The sequence below is a fragment of the Neltuma alba genome, unplaced genomic scaffold (genome assembly GCF_004799145.2).
Source record: "Neltuma alba isolate B1F8T4 unplaced genomic scaffold, ASM479914v2 tig00005857_pilon, whole genome shotgun sequence".
Taxonomy (NCBI): Eukaryota; Viridiplantae; Streptophyta; class Magnoliopsida; order Fabales; family Fabaceae; genus Neltuma; species Neltuma alba.
In genome coordinates, this window is record NW_021634257.1 from 129,266 (window position 1) to 150,760 (window position 21,495).

At 34.3% G+C, this 21,495-nt stretch overlaps 1 protein-coding gene and 1 long non-coding RNA gene across 2 annotated transcripts; one reads left to right on the forward strand and one right to left on the reverse strand.

The window, feature by feature from the left end:
* Positions 1-3: 3 nt before the first annotated feature.
* Positions 4-4,670, reverse strand: LOC114748910 (serine/threonine-protein phosphatase 6 regulatory ankyrin repeat subunit B-like). The gene is made up of 4 exons (XM_028937375.1): positions 4,470-4,670; positions 4,262-4,393; positions 590-1,099; positions 4-201 (listed from the first exon to the last, which is right to left on the reverse strand). Exons 1-4 carry the CDS (start codon positions 4,668-4,670, stop codon positions 4-6), a joined length of 1,041 nt encoding a protein of 346 aa, XP_028793208.1.
* A 10,435-nt stretch (positions 4,671-15,105) lies between these two features.
* On the forward strand, positions 15,106-16,659 carry LOC114748895 (uncharacterized). The gene is made up of 3 exons (XR_003740512.1): positions 15,106-15,182; positions 15,312-15,387; positions 16,240-16,659. It is a non-coding gene; the product is annotated as an uncharacterized LOC114748895 (long non-coding RNA).
* The last annotated feature ends 4,836 nt before the right edge of the window (positions 16,660-21,495 follow it).

The window sequence follows — 21,495 nt, forward strand, 5'->3', positions numbered from 1 at the left end:
GTATTATTCGTCAGTGCTGCAGGAGTGTTCGTTCCTCCATTTTTTTTTGATGCCAGAGTAGTTCATCAGTATAACCTGGATTTCGAGGCACTGGAAGTCCTGCGGAATTCGCTGAAGAATATCGTGGGCAGTGTAACCTATGTTGTTCGTCAAGTTTGTTGCTTCTCTTATTTCAGGAATTGACATGAGGTACCTCACAGTCTAGGCAATAATCAAATGAATACATATAAATATTTTTAATGCTTTTGAGGTATAAAAGTACAGATAAAAGATTGAAATATATATATATATATATATATATATAAAAACGCGAATAGGGCAGCAGATATATGCGGTCTTCATGAGATGCAATAGTAAGCTCTTGCATTTGAAGTGGTTTATCAGGTATTAAGATCGCAGTCTTTTGTTTCGACAAAATTGGCGAATAGAATAATTGATACTTGGTCCCTGAGAATATTTGTTATCATCCTTCTTTCATTATGCGAAATTCTAATTTAGTGCAGACTTTGTTTGCGTCTAGCTGTATATGTAAACTCAAGCTATTAATATAGTACTGCAGAATTATATTATAAAAATAAGTCAAAAGTACCTCAACTCGCTTCAACATGACAGCCAAATGGAGAATAGTGTTCATTCCGTCCAAGTCTCTCTCGTTTAGGAGTTCGCAGGTGTCATCAGTTGCCAACTCTATCAAAGCTTTCATGATCTGCAAGTGGTTGTACGCCACACACAAGTGAAAAATAGTCTTCCCTTTGTCAAGAATCCTCGAAGACTCTGGCTTTACTCTAATTAGCTCTTTCACAACCTCTAGCCTCCCTCTTATAACAGCGTAGTGCAAGGGAATTCTGCCTTCTTGGTCACGAACGAAGCACGCTTCGTCATAATACAGCAACAACTGCTTCACAACGTCGATGTGCCCTTCTGCAGAAGCTACATGGAGAGGTGTGCTTCGGAAGGAGTCAAGCTCAAGGGCTAATTTGGGTTTGCGAGCAAGAAGGGCTTTGGTGAATTCAAGGTGGCCGAGTAAAGCTGATGTGTGTAATGGGGTTTCAATAAGGATGGCTCGCGAGTTAATTCTGTGCAAGATTAATGGATCTTGCTGTATTAGCATGTTCAAAGTTGAAACACATCCTCTGTATGATGCTTCGTAAAGAACTGTCATTCTCGTATCGTCCTGATGATGATGAGCAGTTTCGATTTTCACGAGTTCCATCTCTCACGAAAAATTATTAGCAGCTACTATTTGCTTTACACCAAGTGAAGAAGAATATAGTTAGAAACGCAAGTTCACGATAACTCATTCTCCAATTTATAGTCGCTGTTGATCTCTGGCCCCTCAATTTATTCCATTTGTATTTTACACGGTATATGTAAATTAGCTAACTTCTGCGTTATTTCAATCACATGGAATTAGTTTTCTTTCGGAAGACCTTTTTCTGTGGGCATGTTTGATGAATCCAGCATTCTTCGTTTGTCATTTAAAAGAGATAGAAAGAGAGATAATTATTTAACCATACCTTCTTTCTCGTTAAGTACCTCTATATATAGTATTTCCCTGTTGTTTAGTTTGATATATTATTATTATTATTTTATAGTTCCTCTAGGCCAACATCTCACAATAATTAATTTGTCCGACACATCAGGTTGATGTCATATGCGCCTCCTTAAGATCAGTTAATAATTCCAAACGAAAGTAAATGGAAGGGCCAGAACAACAGGACTACTATAATTTTATGGTCTGACCCATCAGGATCAAGTTCTTTATGGGCCTTCCATCAGGAACAAGTCGGAGCTTAATAAGTTGAGAAGTTCGGCCAGAATTCGACGGCCTCCAATTGTAAACCACAGGCAAATTATTATTAAAAACAGTATCCTCACATGTGGACTTGTACGGTTCAATAAAAGTTAAATACAATGACCCAGTTTAAAGAAAAATGAATAATATAAAAACAGGAGAAATATAATTTAGTGGATGTGCATAAAAATATGTACATATTTATATATATGCTTATCGTAACATATAATGTTGTTAGATCCGATATGTTCCTTGTAATAGCTAAATTCTGACAAGTAAAGTGCATGTAGCTTCCTTGTAATAGCTAAATTCTGACAAGTAATGTGCATGTAGCTTAAAGCCAACAATATAATGGATTAAAGTGGATCTATGGATAGAGTATCCAGTTTTTCTGTTTTTTTCCCCTGTTGTTTTTTTTTTCGTTTTTTGTGACTATTTCAATTAATTTAACAAAATATTCTTTTAAAAAAAAACAATAATGAAGTTAGATGACTCAAACAAAAACCATACATGATACTCCATCGGTGCTTAATATAAAAGTAAGTTGACTAGTTTAAGTAAATTAAAAAAATTAGTTAAGTAGGTTATTTGTAATAAATAGATATTGTCTTTTTAAAAATATCTTTGATAATAATGTGTATTAGTTAGAATTACTATTTAATGAAACATTTAACATCTATAACTTTTACAAGTATTACCTTAGAAAAAAAATAAATAAACATAAAAAACAACGTGAATTGGGGTCTTATGTTTAGAATTAAATTGAATGCTAAACTAATTCTTATACTATAGCTGGTCCTTATTATAAGACTTAGTTGACTAATTTGATAAAATTAAAAAAATTAGTTAAGTTAATTATTTATAATAAATATATTTTATTTTCTTTAAAATATTTTTACTAATAATATGTATTGACTAAAATTATCATTTAATAAAAAATTTAATATGTGCAACAATTGTCACGATTACTTTAGGAGAAATGAATAAATATTAAAAATAAAATGAATCAAAATTATTATATTTAAAATCTAATTAGCTTTTATATTAATCATATATGAGCTTGGGGGGTAGTACAACACAAAAGGATCGATCTGTATCTCATGGGCTGAGTTCTCGTGTCTCCATTAGACCAATTCAATTGTATATCTATGAAACGTCCCAAAAAATTAACACTCGTCATTATGTTACCCAATTGGGGGCCAAAAAAAAAAATTATGTAACCCAATTAGCACTTGGAATTGGCAATCGATGTACGATATATTATTATTATTATTATATGTTAAATCTTCCAATTATAGATAGCTTGGAATACAATGACTTGATATAATCCTAACCATGTTTATACTTCAACTGTATATGATTAATTAAATATAATGTTCTACTCTATTTTATCACCGGCATCAATTCCCAAAATGATGAATATAACCAATAGTTATACTCCTCTCCCATCAACGAAAACTCAAGCACACCAAAGTAGATAGGAACATTAATATTTCTTTTCTTTTCTCATCTTTTTCTCATCTTTATTGCAGATTTAAATTCAAATGACATTAATTAACAGAGCATCCCAGAAATAATAAAGCATGCAAATTAACCCTATTGCCTTCCACTACCAGAAGAACAAAACACAATAAATAACATCATCTTCGCGTTCGATTCAAGTATGAATTAAAAGGGGTACATCACGATCTAAAACAAAAAATAAATACAAGTCGGTGTATTGCTGGGGTATAGGATCGATGGGCAAGAATTGAGTTCCCGTCTTCCCGAGATGTGAAAAGTCTGCTAAAATATACATAGTCGATGTAATTTTATTAAGTATCAAAACAGAAAGGTAAAATGTACATGTTCTAATCGATCGAATTTCTTGGATTTAAGGAGCAAGTCGCAGTTAATATGGTCAAGGCGCAATTTTTTTTTTAACACAACAAAATTTTTATTTCTCATTTACCCATAAAAAAACATACTAAAAAATAGGCTAAAGTATACTTTTAGTCCTTTAATTTTACACAAGATTTCATTTGGTCCATTAACTTTATAAAGTAAACCTTTAGTTCTCTAACTCTAAAACTATTAACAAGAAATGATAATATTGAGCTCTTGAATACTGATAAAACATTATTAAATGTTAAAATATTAAATATAATATTCAAAGCAACCATAATTGTTACAAAAAATTATCATTTAAGAGGAATAATTTTGAGATTAAAGGACTAAAAGTATACTTTTTAAAATTAAGAAACCAAACTGAAACTTTATATAAAATCAAAAGGCTAAATGTATACTTTAACCTAATATGGAACAAAAAAAACAGACCCCCGCCAAAGAGATCCTGCTGTCGCTAGCCCTAGACTTAAAATTGAAGGTTTTGAGGCACACGTCTTTCAAGACGAAAAAAGAAAGATAAATTCTAAGGAGTCATTCAAAACAAAGCCATGTAATAAAAGTTTTATTGATAAACCGTACCTCAAGTCGCTTCAACATAATAGCTAAGCGGAGAACGGTGTTGCCGGCGTTATCAGAGCTTGTGAAGTTGATAAGCTCGCCGGTGACGGCAAGCTCCAGTTCTACCAAAGCTTGGAGGGTCTCCAAATGATTCTACTTTATGCACAAGCGATAAACAGTTTCAACATTAACACTATAACTCAGGGATTCTGGCTTCGCTTTTACCAACTCTCTCACAACCTCTATTCGATCGTCCTCTCATAACTGCACACTGTAGAGGAATTCTTCCTTCTTCATCACGAACCAAGCATGCTTCGTCAAAAACTTGAAGTTCCTTCACAATAATGTAGACATGACCCTCCTTAGAAGGCAAATGGAGGACTGTGCTTCGACAAGAGTTCAACTCAATGGCGAGTTTTGAGTTGTGCATGAGAAGGGCCCTTGTGAATTCAACATGATCTAGCGAGCTCGTACGTGGAAAGGAGTTTCACAGAAGGCAGTTCTTGAAATCTTGAAGAGGATTAACGGGTTTTGCTGCACCCATGAGTTCAAAATTGATACCCCCCTCTAAGTGATGCCTCTTAAAGATCTCTCATTTTGCCGCTGCTATCACATAAAGTTCTCATTTCTCTTGCACATATGATTCGTTTATTCGCTACTTATTATATATAGGCGCACATTATTATGGTGAAAAATAACTTAGGTACTTATTATGTGAATTTCAACTCACTAAAACGAAAATTACAATACTTTGATCATTATAGGCTTTAAGATCATAAAAAACAAATTTCACGATTACAACTGGATAATTAGAGCAAGCAATACAGCTAAGGCCATGCAAGACCACGGGTAACGAAAGGATGAGATTTCTTCTCCAGCACAAAACATTTGACGATGAGATCGATAAACCTTATTGAATGAAGCAACGAAGTGGGTTAATTAAAGCTTGAAAGGTAATTGATATAACGGTTGATCACCAGACTCAGATTTCCTCGCATATCTTATACCCATTAATCATCCTTATATTTAAATCAAATTCCTATTTGTTTTAAAATCCTTATGAAACAAGTTCTCTTCCAACATTTTGGTACTTTGTTTCCGGTACTGGGCGCGTATGGGTTTTATCAATTCTCCTTTCTTCCCTATTTTGATGCCAAACGTTCATAAACATGACTTCTGCACAACCACATCTTAATTTGACAGAAAACTTTAATTAATCGGTAGATTGAGATGACAATAATTTTAAATTATGAAAATATAATCTTGTTATAAAGTACAAACTTAGAACAGATCAGATCTAAAATACTCCTGTGGTCTTAAATATAGGACCCATTTTGTAGTGTAAATCACACTACAAAATGGGTCTTATATTTAGGACCGGAGGGAGTACATACACTACAAAATGGGTTTTACATTTAGGATCGGAGAGAGTATATAAGAGAAACATATAAACATGATATATCATGAATTATTATGCTAAAACCAACCCATGCCACTTGTGACTGGCCTGACAATAAATAGCATTAGTTGAGATGTGATATATAAAGAAACCGCATCAACTTTCTCTAATTCCACATGGCAACAGCTTTCTGATTAGTCTGGCGCATTTCTTCACGATCCAAATTATAAACCGCAGTGTGATTAACACAACAATCAGCACAAGCAATCGAGACCAGGCCCAAATTGAGGCTGCAAGGGTGCTCCAACCTGCTTTATTATTCCAAAGATGGCTTGGCATCACCATACAAAGAGCAGTTAAGTAAGCAAAGGCTATGGTTGTGAGAGTGATACGCATGCCTATGGATAAAAGCCATATCAAAGCTTTGTTCTTCATAGGAACTCCACTCACAAGCAAGAGGGTGTGAAGTTAACTTCCTTTAACTGTCGCTTTGGGGTTACTCCAAAAATTAACCGAATTAATGCAATATAGTGCAAAACTCGGGTCGTTTCACTTTGAGGAGCCGAAAACGAAATTAAACCCTAGTAAATAAATGCAAGTAACCTAAACTATAAAAAGAGATTTTTGATTTTGAAAAGCTGTTAATTAAAATACTTTTTTTTTTGTTTTTATATAAAAGTGATTAAAATGAATGGAAATTAAAGAAATGAAAATGAGAGACACAGATAACACTGATAAAAATCAATCCTCCAATTCAACAACGCAGGCAATCATCACTCTAAAAGATGTGGGAGTTAAAAACAATGAATTAAGAATTATAATTAAGCTTTTGATCCAACAACCGAGCCACCTCGAGTTGCCACAAAATATTTTCTTAAAATCCCAACTTACTAACTGCAACCAGAATAGTAAAATGGGATTAAGGATGCTAAAAACCAATGCTTAATTAGAACTCTTAAATCCAAAATAACAGAATTAAAGCTAGCAAGAGACTATATGATCCAAAATTCTAAGCCATCTTAGAAAATCACAATATATTAATTCCAAAATCAATACAAATGTCATAACCACAACATTATAATTGAGATCAAAACTATAAACAGCCCAATGTCAAATGCTAAACAATAATCCAGTCACAATAATCCCCAAATATAATCAGATTAAGCAATACAATTATTTTCTAATAATTAGAATAACTATCCTAAGACCTAGGAATTGTTAAACAATTATTAGACAGGAAATTAAAGCAACTAAAGCTCCCTTTGATGATCTAAGCTCCTGCCATTATTGTTGAATCAGAGAATTATAGAGTCTAGCCTCGGTTTGCCATAAAAATTGTCATATTCAGAATTTTGCTACGGTTTGCCATGGAGGGAACAATGGAACAGTGGATGATTTCTTTCTCCTGCGTTGCTGGCAGCAGTGAAGAAGAAGCAGACAATGCCGTCGAGCCTGCTGGTTTACTCGCCGTCGACGTCCTCTGTTTTTCCCAGCCCTCAGCTCCTTTGCGTGCGTCTTCAGCTTCCGTTCGGTGTGCTCTGTTTTTCCGCTGGTGCCGCTTGCGTTCAGGAGAAGAAGAAGATGATGGGTGCTGTCTCTCCCTTTTGCTCCAGGTCCGTGTTCGCCGTCCAGCTCCTGTTTTCGACTTGCAGCTTCCGTTCCGTCTCTCTGCTTTTTCCAACTGCGCCTCCGCTCCGCGCCTTCCGTCTGTGTCTTCCCGTTCGTTGCCGCCGCTCAGCTCTGTTCGTGTGTGTGTTCGGCGTCTTCGCGTGTGTTCCGCCTCTCCAGCTGATGATTATAGAATATTAGGTTGGGGGAGGGCAAAACGTTGCGTTTTGCTCTCCCCTTTTATTATTGTTATTTTTTTTTTCTTTTCTTCTTTTTTTTTATTTTTATTTTTAAATCTTCCAAAAACCTGAAAACAAAATTTAAAAATAAGGTAGCATTAATTGTCCTCAAAAATCAATTAGTCACAATTAAACCAAAATATGACAATTTTGCCCCTATAAAATAATAATTCAAAATAAAACAAAATAAATCAATTAAGGCAAAAAGGGACCAATTAAGCTGACAAAACTCATATAAAAGATACCAAAATATATAAAAATAATTGAGTTTGTCAGGGTGACGCTAAGTGATGAAATGAAAGAGACAGTGTTGTAAATTACGAACTCCAAAAACAGATCTTGGAAACAAAAAGGTAAGACAACTTTCCCAGGACAATAGGACACGTTGTTAGGAAGGAAAGTGCACTGTAGGGCCTCAATATTGGATGAACCTTGAGATAAACCTTGTTGGATCAAGCCACCAGGTGGGTTCATCAATGATTGAAATCTTATGGCGGCTATAACAGTGGACACTATACTCAGATTTCCTCTCATTTCTTCTACCCAGTCACCCTTGTGTTTGAACCAGCCTCCAATCCATTTCAAAATCTTTATGAAGCAGTTTCAATTCTTCTTTCGAGTTTGAGGTTTTGGTCTTGCAACTGGTGGTGACGAGTGTGAATGCGTGTGGATTCCGTTCTTCCCAATTCTAATTCCAGAATAGTCCATCAGCGTGACTTGTATTTTTGAGGTTTTGAAATCTTTTGGATAACGTTTAAGGATGTCATAGGCTGTAAGACCCCTATCGTTTTTCCAGCTTGCCATTTCTAGTACATTTGGGATTGATAGGAGGTATCTTATAGTCTGAAATAATAAACTTACATGTCAGTATATTGTGGAAAGTGTCATATATGACTTCGGGGTGGTAAAAAAAAAAAAAAAGACCCAAAAATGTTATGCTTTTCTTCACATGGTACCAAGAGCCAAGTCCGGTGATTGAGCCCATATCCAAGGCGAAAGTCGAAGCCCCAGTGTCTCCTCGGCAGTGTTGCAACGCTGTTGTTTTAGAAACACCATCTGCAGAACGCAAAGTCAAGATCGCGATCTAGCAGGGTTTCAAAATTAATTTTAAGTAATTTTTTATTATCCGTAAATTAATTATTTAAAGCTTATAATATGAATAAGAGAAAGTAGTAAATTTCTTAAAAATAGGATCCACCTCTTTTTTAACTTCCTCTTTCTACTTCTCAAAAACAAAAAACAAAAGCTACTTTTTATTTTTTGACTTAAACTGGCTTTTTATGCAAAAGTTAAATTACCAAATCATAAATCCAAGCAGTACATTTTTTATCCACCACCCGTCTAGTCATTCAACTGCATGATAAAGGCTTTCACCAACCGAGCCATTATTATAAAAATTGCTTATGTGAATACCATAAAAGCTCCCATTTTTTTGGGGCTGCAACATTATATCTCATTTTTTTGTAATAGTGAAAACGATGAGAAGAATATTGATGAAAGTACAAAGATAAATAAAGATAACATAAAATTTAAAAATCACTGAATAATAAAACATTCTTCATTATTATAAGCAAACAAAGAATAATTTAAATATTTATTTGGTAAACTCGATAAACTACAAATCATTTCTTATAAAATTTATAAACAATCTAAAAATCATTTAATTTTTTCAATATTAAATAAACTTTTGAAGGCATAGTTTTTTGGAAAAATTGCAATGAAAGACCATTAAAATTGAAAAATTGCATATAAGAACCTGTTCACAAAAATTATTATCAATTGCTTATCAATTGTTGTCAAAACCAATATTAATGTTGTAATGGGCTCCTATTTATAATTTTTTTTATTTCTAAAGTCTATTTTATGATTTTTTCCCCCACTTTTTCTTTCTTTTTAATTAAAAAAAGATTTTATAGAACTACTTACGCCTTGTCATTAATTAGGATTAGTTCAGGTGATGAAAACAATAAGGTAAATTGTGGAGGAAAAGAATTATGTCAAGTTCAAGTTCTTTATGCTTATTATTTCAAGGGCTATGTGCCTTCTTTTTTTTTTGGTTTTATATGAATTTATAATTAAATATTATTAGATATTAATATTTTAGAAATAGGACACATGGTCATATGTGGTTAGAGAACTTGACATATTGAACATAAAAAATTAATGGATTATGAACAGAGGGACTAATATTTATGATGAAAAAAGTGATAAGAGTTAACAATAAAATCAATTTTTGGTAAAAAAAAATCAATTATATCAAGATAATAGAAATAAAGATATGTCTGTGTGTCAACCTTTTCTTTTCTTTATTTTTTCCGGGTTTTGTTATATTGTCTTGGGAGCATAGATGAGGTGTTTAAGTTAAGGAGAAAGTGTGAGGAAGAGGCAACATGGTAAGGCTTCGTGGAGAGTTGAGAAAGAAAGGGGGAAAAGAGAAGAAGAGGGCAACGGACTGTGGCGGAGAGAAAAAGAAATGGAGAGAAGCCTAGCCCGGTTGGTATAGTGAAAAAACAAATTTAAATGGTTCACAAATTGATATCATATGTGATTAGTGAAATGAAGAAATTAGGTTTGAATGTTAGAAGTAAGTTTGTACAATGCTAATAACAAATTCCAAATGAACTACGCTCTTATAGGATAAGAGCAACATCATAGCATGTGATTTATGCAGCATGTGCTTAACAAATCTACAAATAGTAAGCAAATGATAAGCTCCTTGTGTCATTGCTGTGTGAGTCGGTGAAAGGTATAATACTTCTATTGATGTCTTTTGACTTTGACATTATCATAGAAATATATTTCAGTGTCTGCTACTATAGCATACAACCCATGATGATAATTGATGTAATCTAAGGTATTATGCTAGGAAAGCTGCTACATACTGAAATGATATATGGGCAAAAGGAAGATTTCTTGAAATACACATGCCTATGCTAGTGTCTGAGAGATGTCCCTTATGATTTTTGTTAGTTTTATAAGTGTGGACACTATGCATACAAAGAAGGCAATTTGAGTCTTATATTGGCTCAAGAGGGATTATATTAGCTATAAGAAAGTGTATAAAATAAATCTAGGACATCTGAGGTATAATAAAATTTAACAGAAAGCTACGAGAACAAGCTACACAAAGAATGTTGTCTCGTGCTGATCTTGCAAAAGAGATTTCAAGTACAAACACCTAAAATGAAGACGTCTTGCCCATACGGTTACGGCAAAGCACTTAGTATGCAAAAAGGAAGAGAAGGTGATCCATAATCATTAATCCACCAAGCGTGAGTGGAAGATGTTAGAATAAAACTTAATCCACTCTTGGTGGATGAAGTTAACTTCCCTTAATTTGTCGCTTTGGGGTTACTCCAAAAATTAACCGAATTAATGCAATATAGTGCACAATCCGGGTCGTATTCACTTTGAGGAGCTGAAAATGAAATTAAACCATAGTAAATAAATGCAAGTAACCTAAACTATAAAAAGGGATTTTTGATTTTGAAAAACTGTTAATTAAATACTACGAATCAAATTGAAATTAAATACCTTTTTTTTGTTTTTATATAAAAGTGATTAAAATGAATGAAGATTAAAGAAATGAAAATGAGACACACAAATAACACTAATAAAAATCAATCCTCCAATTCAACAACGCAGGCAATCATCACTCTAAAAGATATGGGAATTAAAACAATGAATTAAGAATTATAATTAAGCTTTTAATCCAACAACCGAGCCACCTCAAATTGCCACAAAATATTTTTCTAAAATCCTAATTTACTAACTGCAACCAGAATAGTAAAATGCGATTAAGGATGCTAAAAACCAATGCTTAATTAGAACTCTTAAATCCAAAATAACAAAGTTATAGCTAGCAAGAGACAATATCATCCAAAATTCCAAATCACCTTAGAAAATCACAATATATTAACTCCAAAATCAATATAAATGTCATAACCACAACATTATAATTGAAATCAAAGTTATAAACAGCCCAATGTCAAATGCTAAACAATAATCCAGTCACAATAATCTCTGCAGATAATCAGATTTAACAATACAAAATAATCAGAATAACTATCCTAAGACTGAGGAATTGTTAAACAATTATTAGACAGGAAATTAAAGTAACTAAACTCCCCTTTGATGATCCGAGCTCCTGCCATTATTGTTGAATTAGAGAATTATGGGACCTTAGCCACGGATTGCCATAAGAGTTGCTGTAATCAAAGTTCTGCTGCAAATTTCCATGGAGGAACACTGTTCACGCCGGGAGAATACGGTGAGGAATTGATGAAGGATGACGCCGACCGTGCTGTTCTGCTCGCTGTTTGTGTGCGCCGCCACTCAGTGTCTCTGTTGCGTCTTGCGTCTTCCCCAGCACCGTCGGCCCTCAGCTCACTCAACACCCGCACTCGTCACTTGTTTCACGCCGTCAGCTCCCTGCTTCGTCGCCGTCGAGCTCACTGCCACCAGTAAGAAGATGACGATGATGATGGTTTTGAATGGAGATGGGAGAGGTGATGATGAGGGATGGATGAGTCTGCCTCTCCACGCCGTCGAGCTCGTCCCGTCTCCTTCGTGTGTTGCTCTGTTTTTTCCGCCGCCGTCCCGCGTGTGTGTTGCTCTGTGTTCAGCTTGTCTTCCGCCTAGATGAAGAAGAAGATTGTAATAATATATATTAGGGGTGGAGCAAAACGCTGCGTTTTGCTCCCCCCTTTATTTTTTTTTAATTTACTTTTTTTGCTTTTCTTTTCTTTTCTTTTTATTTTATTTATTTATTTTCAAAATCTTCCAAAAACCTGCAAGCAAAAATTCAAAGATAAGGTAGCATTAATTGTCCTCAAAAATCAATTAGTTACAATTAAACCAAAATATGACAATTTTGCCCCTATAAAATAATAATTCAAAATAAAACATATTAAATCAATTAATCAATCAATTAAGTTAAAAAAGGACTAATTAAGTTGACAAAACCCATATAAAAGATATCAAAATATATAAAAATAATTGAGTTTGTCAGTGGATTAAATCCAAGCTCAAGAGGCTTTGGATCCAATTGTAACTTACTAAAAGATTAGGATAGATATTAATAAAATACCCAATTTTTATTTGAATTTTGGTAGGAACCGTTATTTATGAGCGGGACTATGCGCATATCTTGATAGATATGCGCATGATGAGAAAAAAATTGCAGAGTAACTGCTCTTTCTCACCTCTGAAAGTCTTCTTCCCAAAACTCTTCCCATCTGTGCATTTGCTATAAACCATAAGTATGTGTCCATACCTATGAACAGACTTCGTGGAGGCAAAAAGCATACCGAATATCACCTGCCTCCAGTTTCGTCCAAAAACACAATATTAAATTTCTTCACTGCTCATATAACAAATTTCATCGCCATACATACACCAATCTGTGCATACAAACCAATAAAAACTTGAGTAACTATCATCACCCCCTCATCGAGACACACGGTGTATGGGGTGACAAGTCTGAGGCCAACAAATAATCGCTTAGAAGGCAGGTGAGAGCCATACCCATGCCTATAGATAGCAGCCCCAACACAAATCTGTGTTTGAGAGGAACCCCACTTACACGCAAGAGGGCAGCACACAGAGATGCCACAAAAGAGATGGTATTATAGTTTATAAAATAGTCAAATCGACGTCTCTCAGTACAAGCAAGTACGACTTTTCCGGCACATAAGTAGCGCTGCGCCAATATCTATCTTGGACCGGCAAGCAGCCGAGGGGTGCGTAGCCATTGAGAGAAGTATTGTTACTGGAAGTGAGGTTAAAATCAGCATCACTGGGTCTGATATTCTGTTGGATGAGGCCTCCTAGAGGGTTAAATGCAGCTTCAAAGGTTATGGTTGAGATGACAGTTGCCACCAGACTTAGATTCCCCCTCATTTCTTCTGACCAATCTCCATTATACTTAATCCATTTGTCTATACTTTCCAAAACATTGCTCCATGACCACTTCTTCATTCCACTTCTTTCTTCTCCCCTAGCAATATCAGTCCTTTCTCTCTTTCCACGTATGTCTTCTGTCTTCTATCTTCTTCTGTCAACCAATCATAGCATAAGTCGAAGCTTTGCATTTCAATTTCATCTTTTCCTCCTATTTAAATATTTCAAACTTGAGGTTAAAGTCAAATTATCTGTAATATCATAATAATAATAATAAATGAATTATTGTTGTAGAATTATAACCGGCCGGGGTGGGATCATTCGAAGATAGGGCTCCATTTCCTTCCTTATAACCCATTGGCCCGAAATTTCTTCAATTTTTCCTCCATTGACCCTATCATCCATTTGCTAATGACTTAATTTGCCGGTGATTCAACTATTGGGAAAAGTCAGCAAACTATCTAAAGGGACTAAACTATAAACTGAAAACTATAGCCATTTTTCGTATCAGTACTCGTTAATAAATTAAATAGGCAAACTAGCTAGCTATATGGCAAAGTTTACATATGTATTTTTTTAATTCAATTTTTATCCCAGTTTGCAAAATATCATCAAGTGAACAGCATCTGTCATGCTTTATAACACAAGGAAATGGCACCAATACTCCAGATTTAACGTTTCAGCCTATAAATAATTCACGGAAAATATAACCTCTTCATGTAACAAGAAAACTGTGTGTGTGCAGACATAAAAGGAAGAATAACATCAATCAGACCTCCACTTGCTTGGACAACGGTGTTTCCCACTCCATCAGAACTCTTGAAGTGAAGAAGCCTCAAAGAAATGGGAACTTCCAATTCCACCAAACCCTTGAGAGTCTCCAAATGATTGTGTATCACACATAAGTGAAATACAGTGTTTCCATTACCAACAAAGCTCAGAGACTCAGGCTTCGCTTTTACCAACTCTTTCACAACCTCTATTCTCCCTCTGATAACTGCATAATGCAAAGGAATTTTGCCCTCTTCATTAGGAAACAAGCATGGCTTGTTATTAACTTTAGGCAGTTCCTTCGCAATTTCGATGTGACCTTCTGCAGGAGCCAAGTGGAGGGGTGTGTTCTGGGAAGAGTAAACCTCAATGGCTAGTTTGGATTTGTATGTGAGATGCGGCTTGTTGGATTCAAGCTGGCCAAGCAAAGCTGATATGTGTAAAGGAGTTTCGGAGAAGCCACTTTGTGAGATCTTGTGGAGGATTAATTGTTCTTTATGCAAAGTGAGTTCAACGTTGATACAGACCCTTTGGTTGACGCTTCATAAAGAACGCTCAATCTGTCCTCGTCACCATGAGAATTCCCCATTTTGATTATAATCGTCTCTCTTGCTCTCTTGCGTGAATGCCAAAGGCGTAGTTATGCTTCATCTATATACATAATAAATAAAAATCAGAGTATAGCCGAGCCATTTTTCTGTCCACAATGGCTCCTCACTCATTTTACTGTTCTATGAACAGTGTCGGCTTTATGAACAGTACTGGCTGCTTCTTTGGGCTTTGTGCAAGGTATGACTTCTCTTTGATTTGTTGCAGTATAACTTACTCGTAAAATTATCTCTTTTGAATTTTAAATTTTGAAATTCCCTCCATGGTCATGTTCATTGATTCATTATTTCGTCTCCCTCTTTCATTTTCTACATTTTTTTCATTTTCATCTTGAGTCGTCTCCGTTCTTTCTTCTTTTCTCTTCATCTCTATCTCCTTTCATCAAGAGAGATTTGTTTCCTTCTTATCCATTCAGGTACACATCTCCGTTCTCCCTCGCTTTCTTTTCATCTCTTTTGGCTCTCTCTTACAGTGGATTCATCATCTCCCCTGCTCTTCATTCAAAACGATGTTCATCATGCTTTTAAAATGCAGACTATGATAGAAGGCAGAGAGTGGATATGCCAAAACTATAAACCTGATGGCTTAAGTAGCAGTGGTTTGAGCGGCCATGCTACCAGGTATATTTCTTCCAGGTAAATCCAAGCAAGATTTCTTTTGGGTTTTTGGATTATTATGCATTTTCAGTTGTTTGGATTTTTATTATAAATATTTTTGCCCTCTTGATGTTTTCCAGGATTTTCTTTTTTCACAAGATCTTCAAAAAAATCTCTGCCATCACACGGTATGGTGACAAGAAAACTGGGATTTGGTCAATACCGTGAGTGCAATTTTATTACTAAATATTCTTCACTTGTGCAACAGTTGGTAATGGACAATGTGTTGTGAGTTATAGTTCCAGGAAGTGTGTTATGGTCTAGCAACTTAGCCATCATTTCCTATATTTTGAATCTCTTAACTGTTGGTTTTAATAAGTCTATGTTTTCATAATAAGTTTTTATCCACTATCTTTTATTTAGGAGTTTCATTAGAGGAAGGGACAGTGATGATTTCTGCATTCTTGCCTCAGAATATGGTGTGAATTCAGCCTTCCCTAATATTTGGTGCCTCAACATCATATGGTCATTACCCCTGGTGCATTTTGTTTCTAAAGCCTTCTCCATTCAAATCCATATCTCATGGCTGCAAGTTAGTTAAAGTTGTTGATCTTTATGTCACCGAAAAATTTTGATGATCTTTAAATTGTTCTTAAATCTAAAATCTCATAATCTAATCAATATTGTGGTTGATGTATAAAAAACTAAATTACGAATCACATCTCTGCTCTATCAATATATATATATTCTATTTGACTTTTGACTCCTGCTATAGCGTAAATTAGGGATAGTATGCAGGGCCTCATTGATTGAATTAATCGCATAGTAGAGATGGATGAAACAACTGACTGAATGTGTATTCTTCCTTTTTGTTAGATAAGGTTACAACTACGGCATGTGATTTGGAATTGAAGGAAACAGAGAGATTAACGGATTTGAAGATCAGTGGAGAGAGAAACAATGATGGGAAAGTGTCTTGCTTTTTTAGCATGGAGTGGTTTGTTGACCAAATCTTCAAATGAGACATTGGAGAAGTTGAAAAAACTTAGAATTAGTGGGTCCAGCTTGCCCAAAGATATTCAACTGTAGTCATATTTGGTTCCTATGTCCATTCTAATGAGTAATTCTCGAGAACAATTAAGTTGAGTTGAAGTAATTTTCTGTACTTTCGATGAGTTGAAATAATGTGCTGTTAATTTTTCATTACTGAGTCTATGCTGTCAAAAATTCTCTAAGAAGTCAATAGCCTTAATCTCTAAGTTATTAATTAGTTGTTTTTGTTTTCTCAGTTGGTGATTTTATCTATCCATCTATAATGTTCTCAATAATCTTATAAGTAGTCTCCTAATTGCGTCAAAAAGAAGATAGCCATTGATTCTCATATTGCTACACTTGAAATATTTAAGTTCTTTCTCTTATATTCTATGTCAATAGGCATCTATATATTTTGTTAAAGTGGTTTATCGTCCTTTGTTCCAAGTTGGTTTGCTTAGGAACCAATCTTTCGTGTTTTGCTGATTGGATTTATCGTTGCATTTTGTTCACATATTAATCAAATACTAACTGATAAGCTTTAAGGTATATTGAATACGTCATACTTATAATTGATAATAAGGAAACTCTTTATTTATTTATTTTTGATAAGAAGGAAACTCTTTATTTATTTATTTTTGATAAGAAGGAAACTCTTTATTTAGGTGACACTGAAACAAGGCAATAGATTTGTCCACAGCTGTGATAGAAGTTTGATAAGTGCAGGTAAATAAATTGGAACGACAAGCAATTATTTGCATTAACTATTGCAAAGTTTTCATTCATTCATCATTCTCCATAACTTCTACTCATAAAATTGAAGTTATGCATAATGTATGAACCAAGTTTGAGAAATGCAAGTCCCTAAATTGAAATGAGGCATTAATTCCTCAATTTTTCCGTCATTATATATTGATTGCATAAAACTTGAGAATGGAAACCTAACTACCCACAGTATTGTTAGAGCAAAGTTTTGATATATATATATATATATATTTAGAGGATAAGTGAAGCTCTCGGGCAATGTCTGCCATGCAATATGTGGAGTACATTTACATAGTCATGGCCCTTTTGTTATGGTTGCTAAATGTGCACCATTATTTTTTGATTCATGTGTTCCTTAAAGTTGGTTATTGACCTTTTTATTTTTAAGGAATTGCACACCCATGGTGCAATTCTGACTATGAAATGGTGCATGTTTTTTCTTGGTTAGCTTGCATGAATTATGTTTCATAAAAAAAGGACTTATATGAATGTAACTTACACTCATTTGTTTTTTTCTTGGTTATGCACTGTTTATGTATTGTTACTCTGTTAAATCTAAAATATAATATCATATCAAACCCATGTTTATATTTCCTAAGATATACTCGGTGAGTAATGTTTACATTAATTATGGTGTTTGAATGTTGTTTTGTTCCTTTTTACCTCTCTAAATTTAAGTTTTAAGTCCCCGCTAAGTTGGTGAATAGGTTGGTGGCCGTACAATGAGCTTTTTCTCCATGAACTTTAGAGCGGGAAATTATTTGTCATTGTGCTAAGCTTTGTGGTCATTCCTCTTCATGTTTTTATGGGTAGCTGTTGGGTTTATTGATTATTTGATATATATTTCTAATATCATTTAGCTCCTTATTTCATGTTTATACAGATTTGTAGCAGGACTAGAGTTTTACATTTAGTATGTAGTTATATCAAGGATCATAAAATTTGAGAGGAAGTCCAGAAGACGATCCTCAATCTTGAGTGAGATCTTGGGCTGCCAACTCATTCCAACTCTGTCAAAGCTATGGTGTTTCATAAATTCAGAATTGTGATCATTATGTTTCAAATAATGTGGAGGCATTAGTAGGTTTAGGAACACAAACTGATATGTCATTTATCGGCCTAAGTATTGAGATAGTATTACATAACATTTTGCTAGAGTTGATTTAAATTTATTTAGAATTACTGATTTTGCTAGAATTGCTTTAAATTTGTTTATAATCATTGATTTTAGTGAAATTAATGCATCCGCGCATCGCGAGGGGTAAATGCTAGTTTTATATACATATATATATATATATATATATATAGACACATGCGGACACATCATTTTGAAAGAATCTGTCAAAGTTTGTTGCGTTGATTTCTTAATGTTCTAATTGGTAATTACTCTAATCGGGTGCGTACTACAACAGAGACCTTTTACTTCTATTCTGAAGGACTTTTTACTTCTTTTTTGAAGGGACATAAATAAGTACCCACATTTCACTTTTGTTTAAACAGATGAGAAAAGTCTGAAAAGGACTACTTTTCACGTCTGTTTTCATAAAAACAAAAGTGAAAGGAGCTACATTTTATTCTGTTTTCTAAAAACAGAAGTCAAAAGTGGCTCTTTTCACTTCTGTTTTGAGAAAAACAGAAGTCAAAAGTGGTTTTTTTAAATAAAAAAAAACAGAGGCATTTTTGTTCGATTGGAAACTCTAAATCTCTTTAAGTCACTTCCAATCCAACAAAAAAAAGTCCTTTACTCAAAAGTCACTATATAAAGAAGATTTATAAATAAAAACATAACAAGTCAAATCACAGCATATATATTAATTGTAGTGTTATATAAATACTCAAAAGTCACAACAATAATGTAACGTGAATGTATCTAATACAAGTAAAATCACAAGGCCATTAGAAAGGACTGATTGAGATCAAAGTGAGTATTGACAGTTATACTTATGGGAAGAATCCATCACTCTTCTTCAAAATTCACGGTCTGGGAAGAATCCATCGCTCTTCTTTAAAATCCACAGTTCACATTGTTCCTTGCAAATCCGTAGTTTTCATGGTTTGGAAATGTGAACTGCATATGAAGGAAAGGAGTATTTTAGAACTAGGAAAACAAATGAAGTTACGCTAGTACAAACTACAATTTAAAACTTCAGCTTGAAAGTAATTTCAACTCATGGCCCAGAACCCATTACGTACAGTTTCAATACATGGCAAAATTCATATGAGAAGGTTCAAGAATTAACAATAATCTCACTACCTTCACAGCTTGCATCTTGTGGCGTCATAGCCAACTTGTTTGTCCAACCTAACAAGAGCTTGCAATTCATAGGCTCACTGCTGCAAACCCGTAGAGTATTGCGCAAACATTTCTTCAATCAACGTTTGACGCTGAAAGTCAACAAGAAGTGAATTAAATTTTTAGCATGAATTTCCATAGATATAACAAGATTTATATTTTCCCTAACAGCCTACACACATGCAAAAGGATTATTTAAACTAATAAATGAATTCTGCTATCAAAGACTTATCAAAGACTTGTATGCTAAGCATGTCCAGGCAGAGGGCAAACGTGATGCAGAGAAATTCAAAATTCAAAATCTAATTTGAAAAAAAAAAAGAAGAAGAAGAGAAAAGGATGTGGACTGGGTTGTTATCAGTTAGGACTCAAAATCAGAAAAGACAACCGACCCAATTTGCATAACAATAACATAAAGACAACCAAATTGTTCTGCCTTCATTATTAAAGAGACATTAAAAAAAATTGAAACAAGAGATCAAATGATCGAAATTTGGTACCTGAAAACATGTGATAAAAAATACTATTATATGAATAAAGAAGTAAACAACAACAATAAAATCTTTTTCAACTAGTACCCAAGGAAGATAGATACAACAGTAATTAAGAAAAGACAAAATGAAGAAACTTACCACTTGGGAGTAACAACAACAAAACTTGAGGAAGCTTCTATAAAGCCTCTACTCAATCACTGTAAACAGGAATGAATGACTTAGGCATATCTTTGACCAACAATTAACAATTAGATTTACTAGCTGCAAGCTCTTCTGTATGAGAGAAAATCATTTTAATATATGCCAAGTAATAGGGAAAACAGGATTGCTAGATAACACAATACCTCGGCCTTTTCTTTGCCCTTCTTATTAGTTAGGACACTAGTACCACACTTTTCTCATGTAATAATTATTAGCTTCCCATTATCTTGTTTCAAAATTAGGAGAACAAAAGTGAATAATAAAAAAGTAGATAACAAAAAAGAAATACAAGCAAAAATGATTAACTTCTCTTTATGAAACAAAATATCTGAACATGTAAACTGATACCAAAAGTAGATTTATGCTTTTAGCCAATAATTCTCGAAAAATATAACCCTTTCTGTAAGAAGAAAACTATATGTATACACATATGTATCAAGATATAGAAGGAAGAATAATATCAATCATACCTTAACTTGCTTGGACGTGACAGCTAAATGGAGAACGGTGTTCCCCACTCCATCGGAACTTGTTAAGTAAAGAAGCTCCCCAGAAATGGCAAGGTCCAATTCCACCAAACCTTTAAGAGTCTCCAGACGATGGTGATTCACACACAAGTCAAATACTGTGCTTCCGTCATCAAGAAAGCTCAGGGACTCAGCCTTCACTTTTACCAACTCTTTCACAACGTCTATTCTCCCTCTGATGATAACTGCATAGTGCAAAGGAATTTCCCCCTTTTCATTAGGAAACAAGCATGGCTTGTTATTAACTTTAAGAAGTTCCTTCACGATCTCGATGTGACCTTCTGCAAAAGCCAAGTGGAGGGGTGTGTTCTTGGAAGAATCAACCTCAATGGCTAGTTTGGGTTTGTATGTGGGAAGCGCCTTGGTGAATTCAAGGTGGCCAAGCAAAGCTGATATGTGCAAAGGAGTTTCGGTGAAGCCACTTCGTGAGATCTTGTGCAGGATTAATGGTTTTTTTTTTTTTTGGTTGCAAAATTGAGTTCAAAGTTGACAAAGACCCTCCGCATGATGCTTCATAAAGAACGCTCAATGTGTCTTCTTCATGATGAGAAGTTCCCATTTTGATTATTGATAGTCTTGCTTGCGTGAATGCCAAAGGTGTAGGTATGCTTCATTATATACATACATATAACACCTAACTTCTATATACTAACAGGGTCCTGCTAATGTCTATGAATCACTAAATATTGGGTTTTATCCTAGGAAGAATGGGGTAATTTTTTTTAAAAACACATGAACCATCAAAACAAAATTCTAATGCAAGATTGAACCTGTAAATCACATTAGAATTCTCTATCAAAGAAAGTCAAAACTTTTGAAA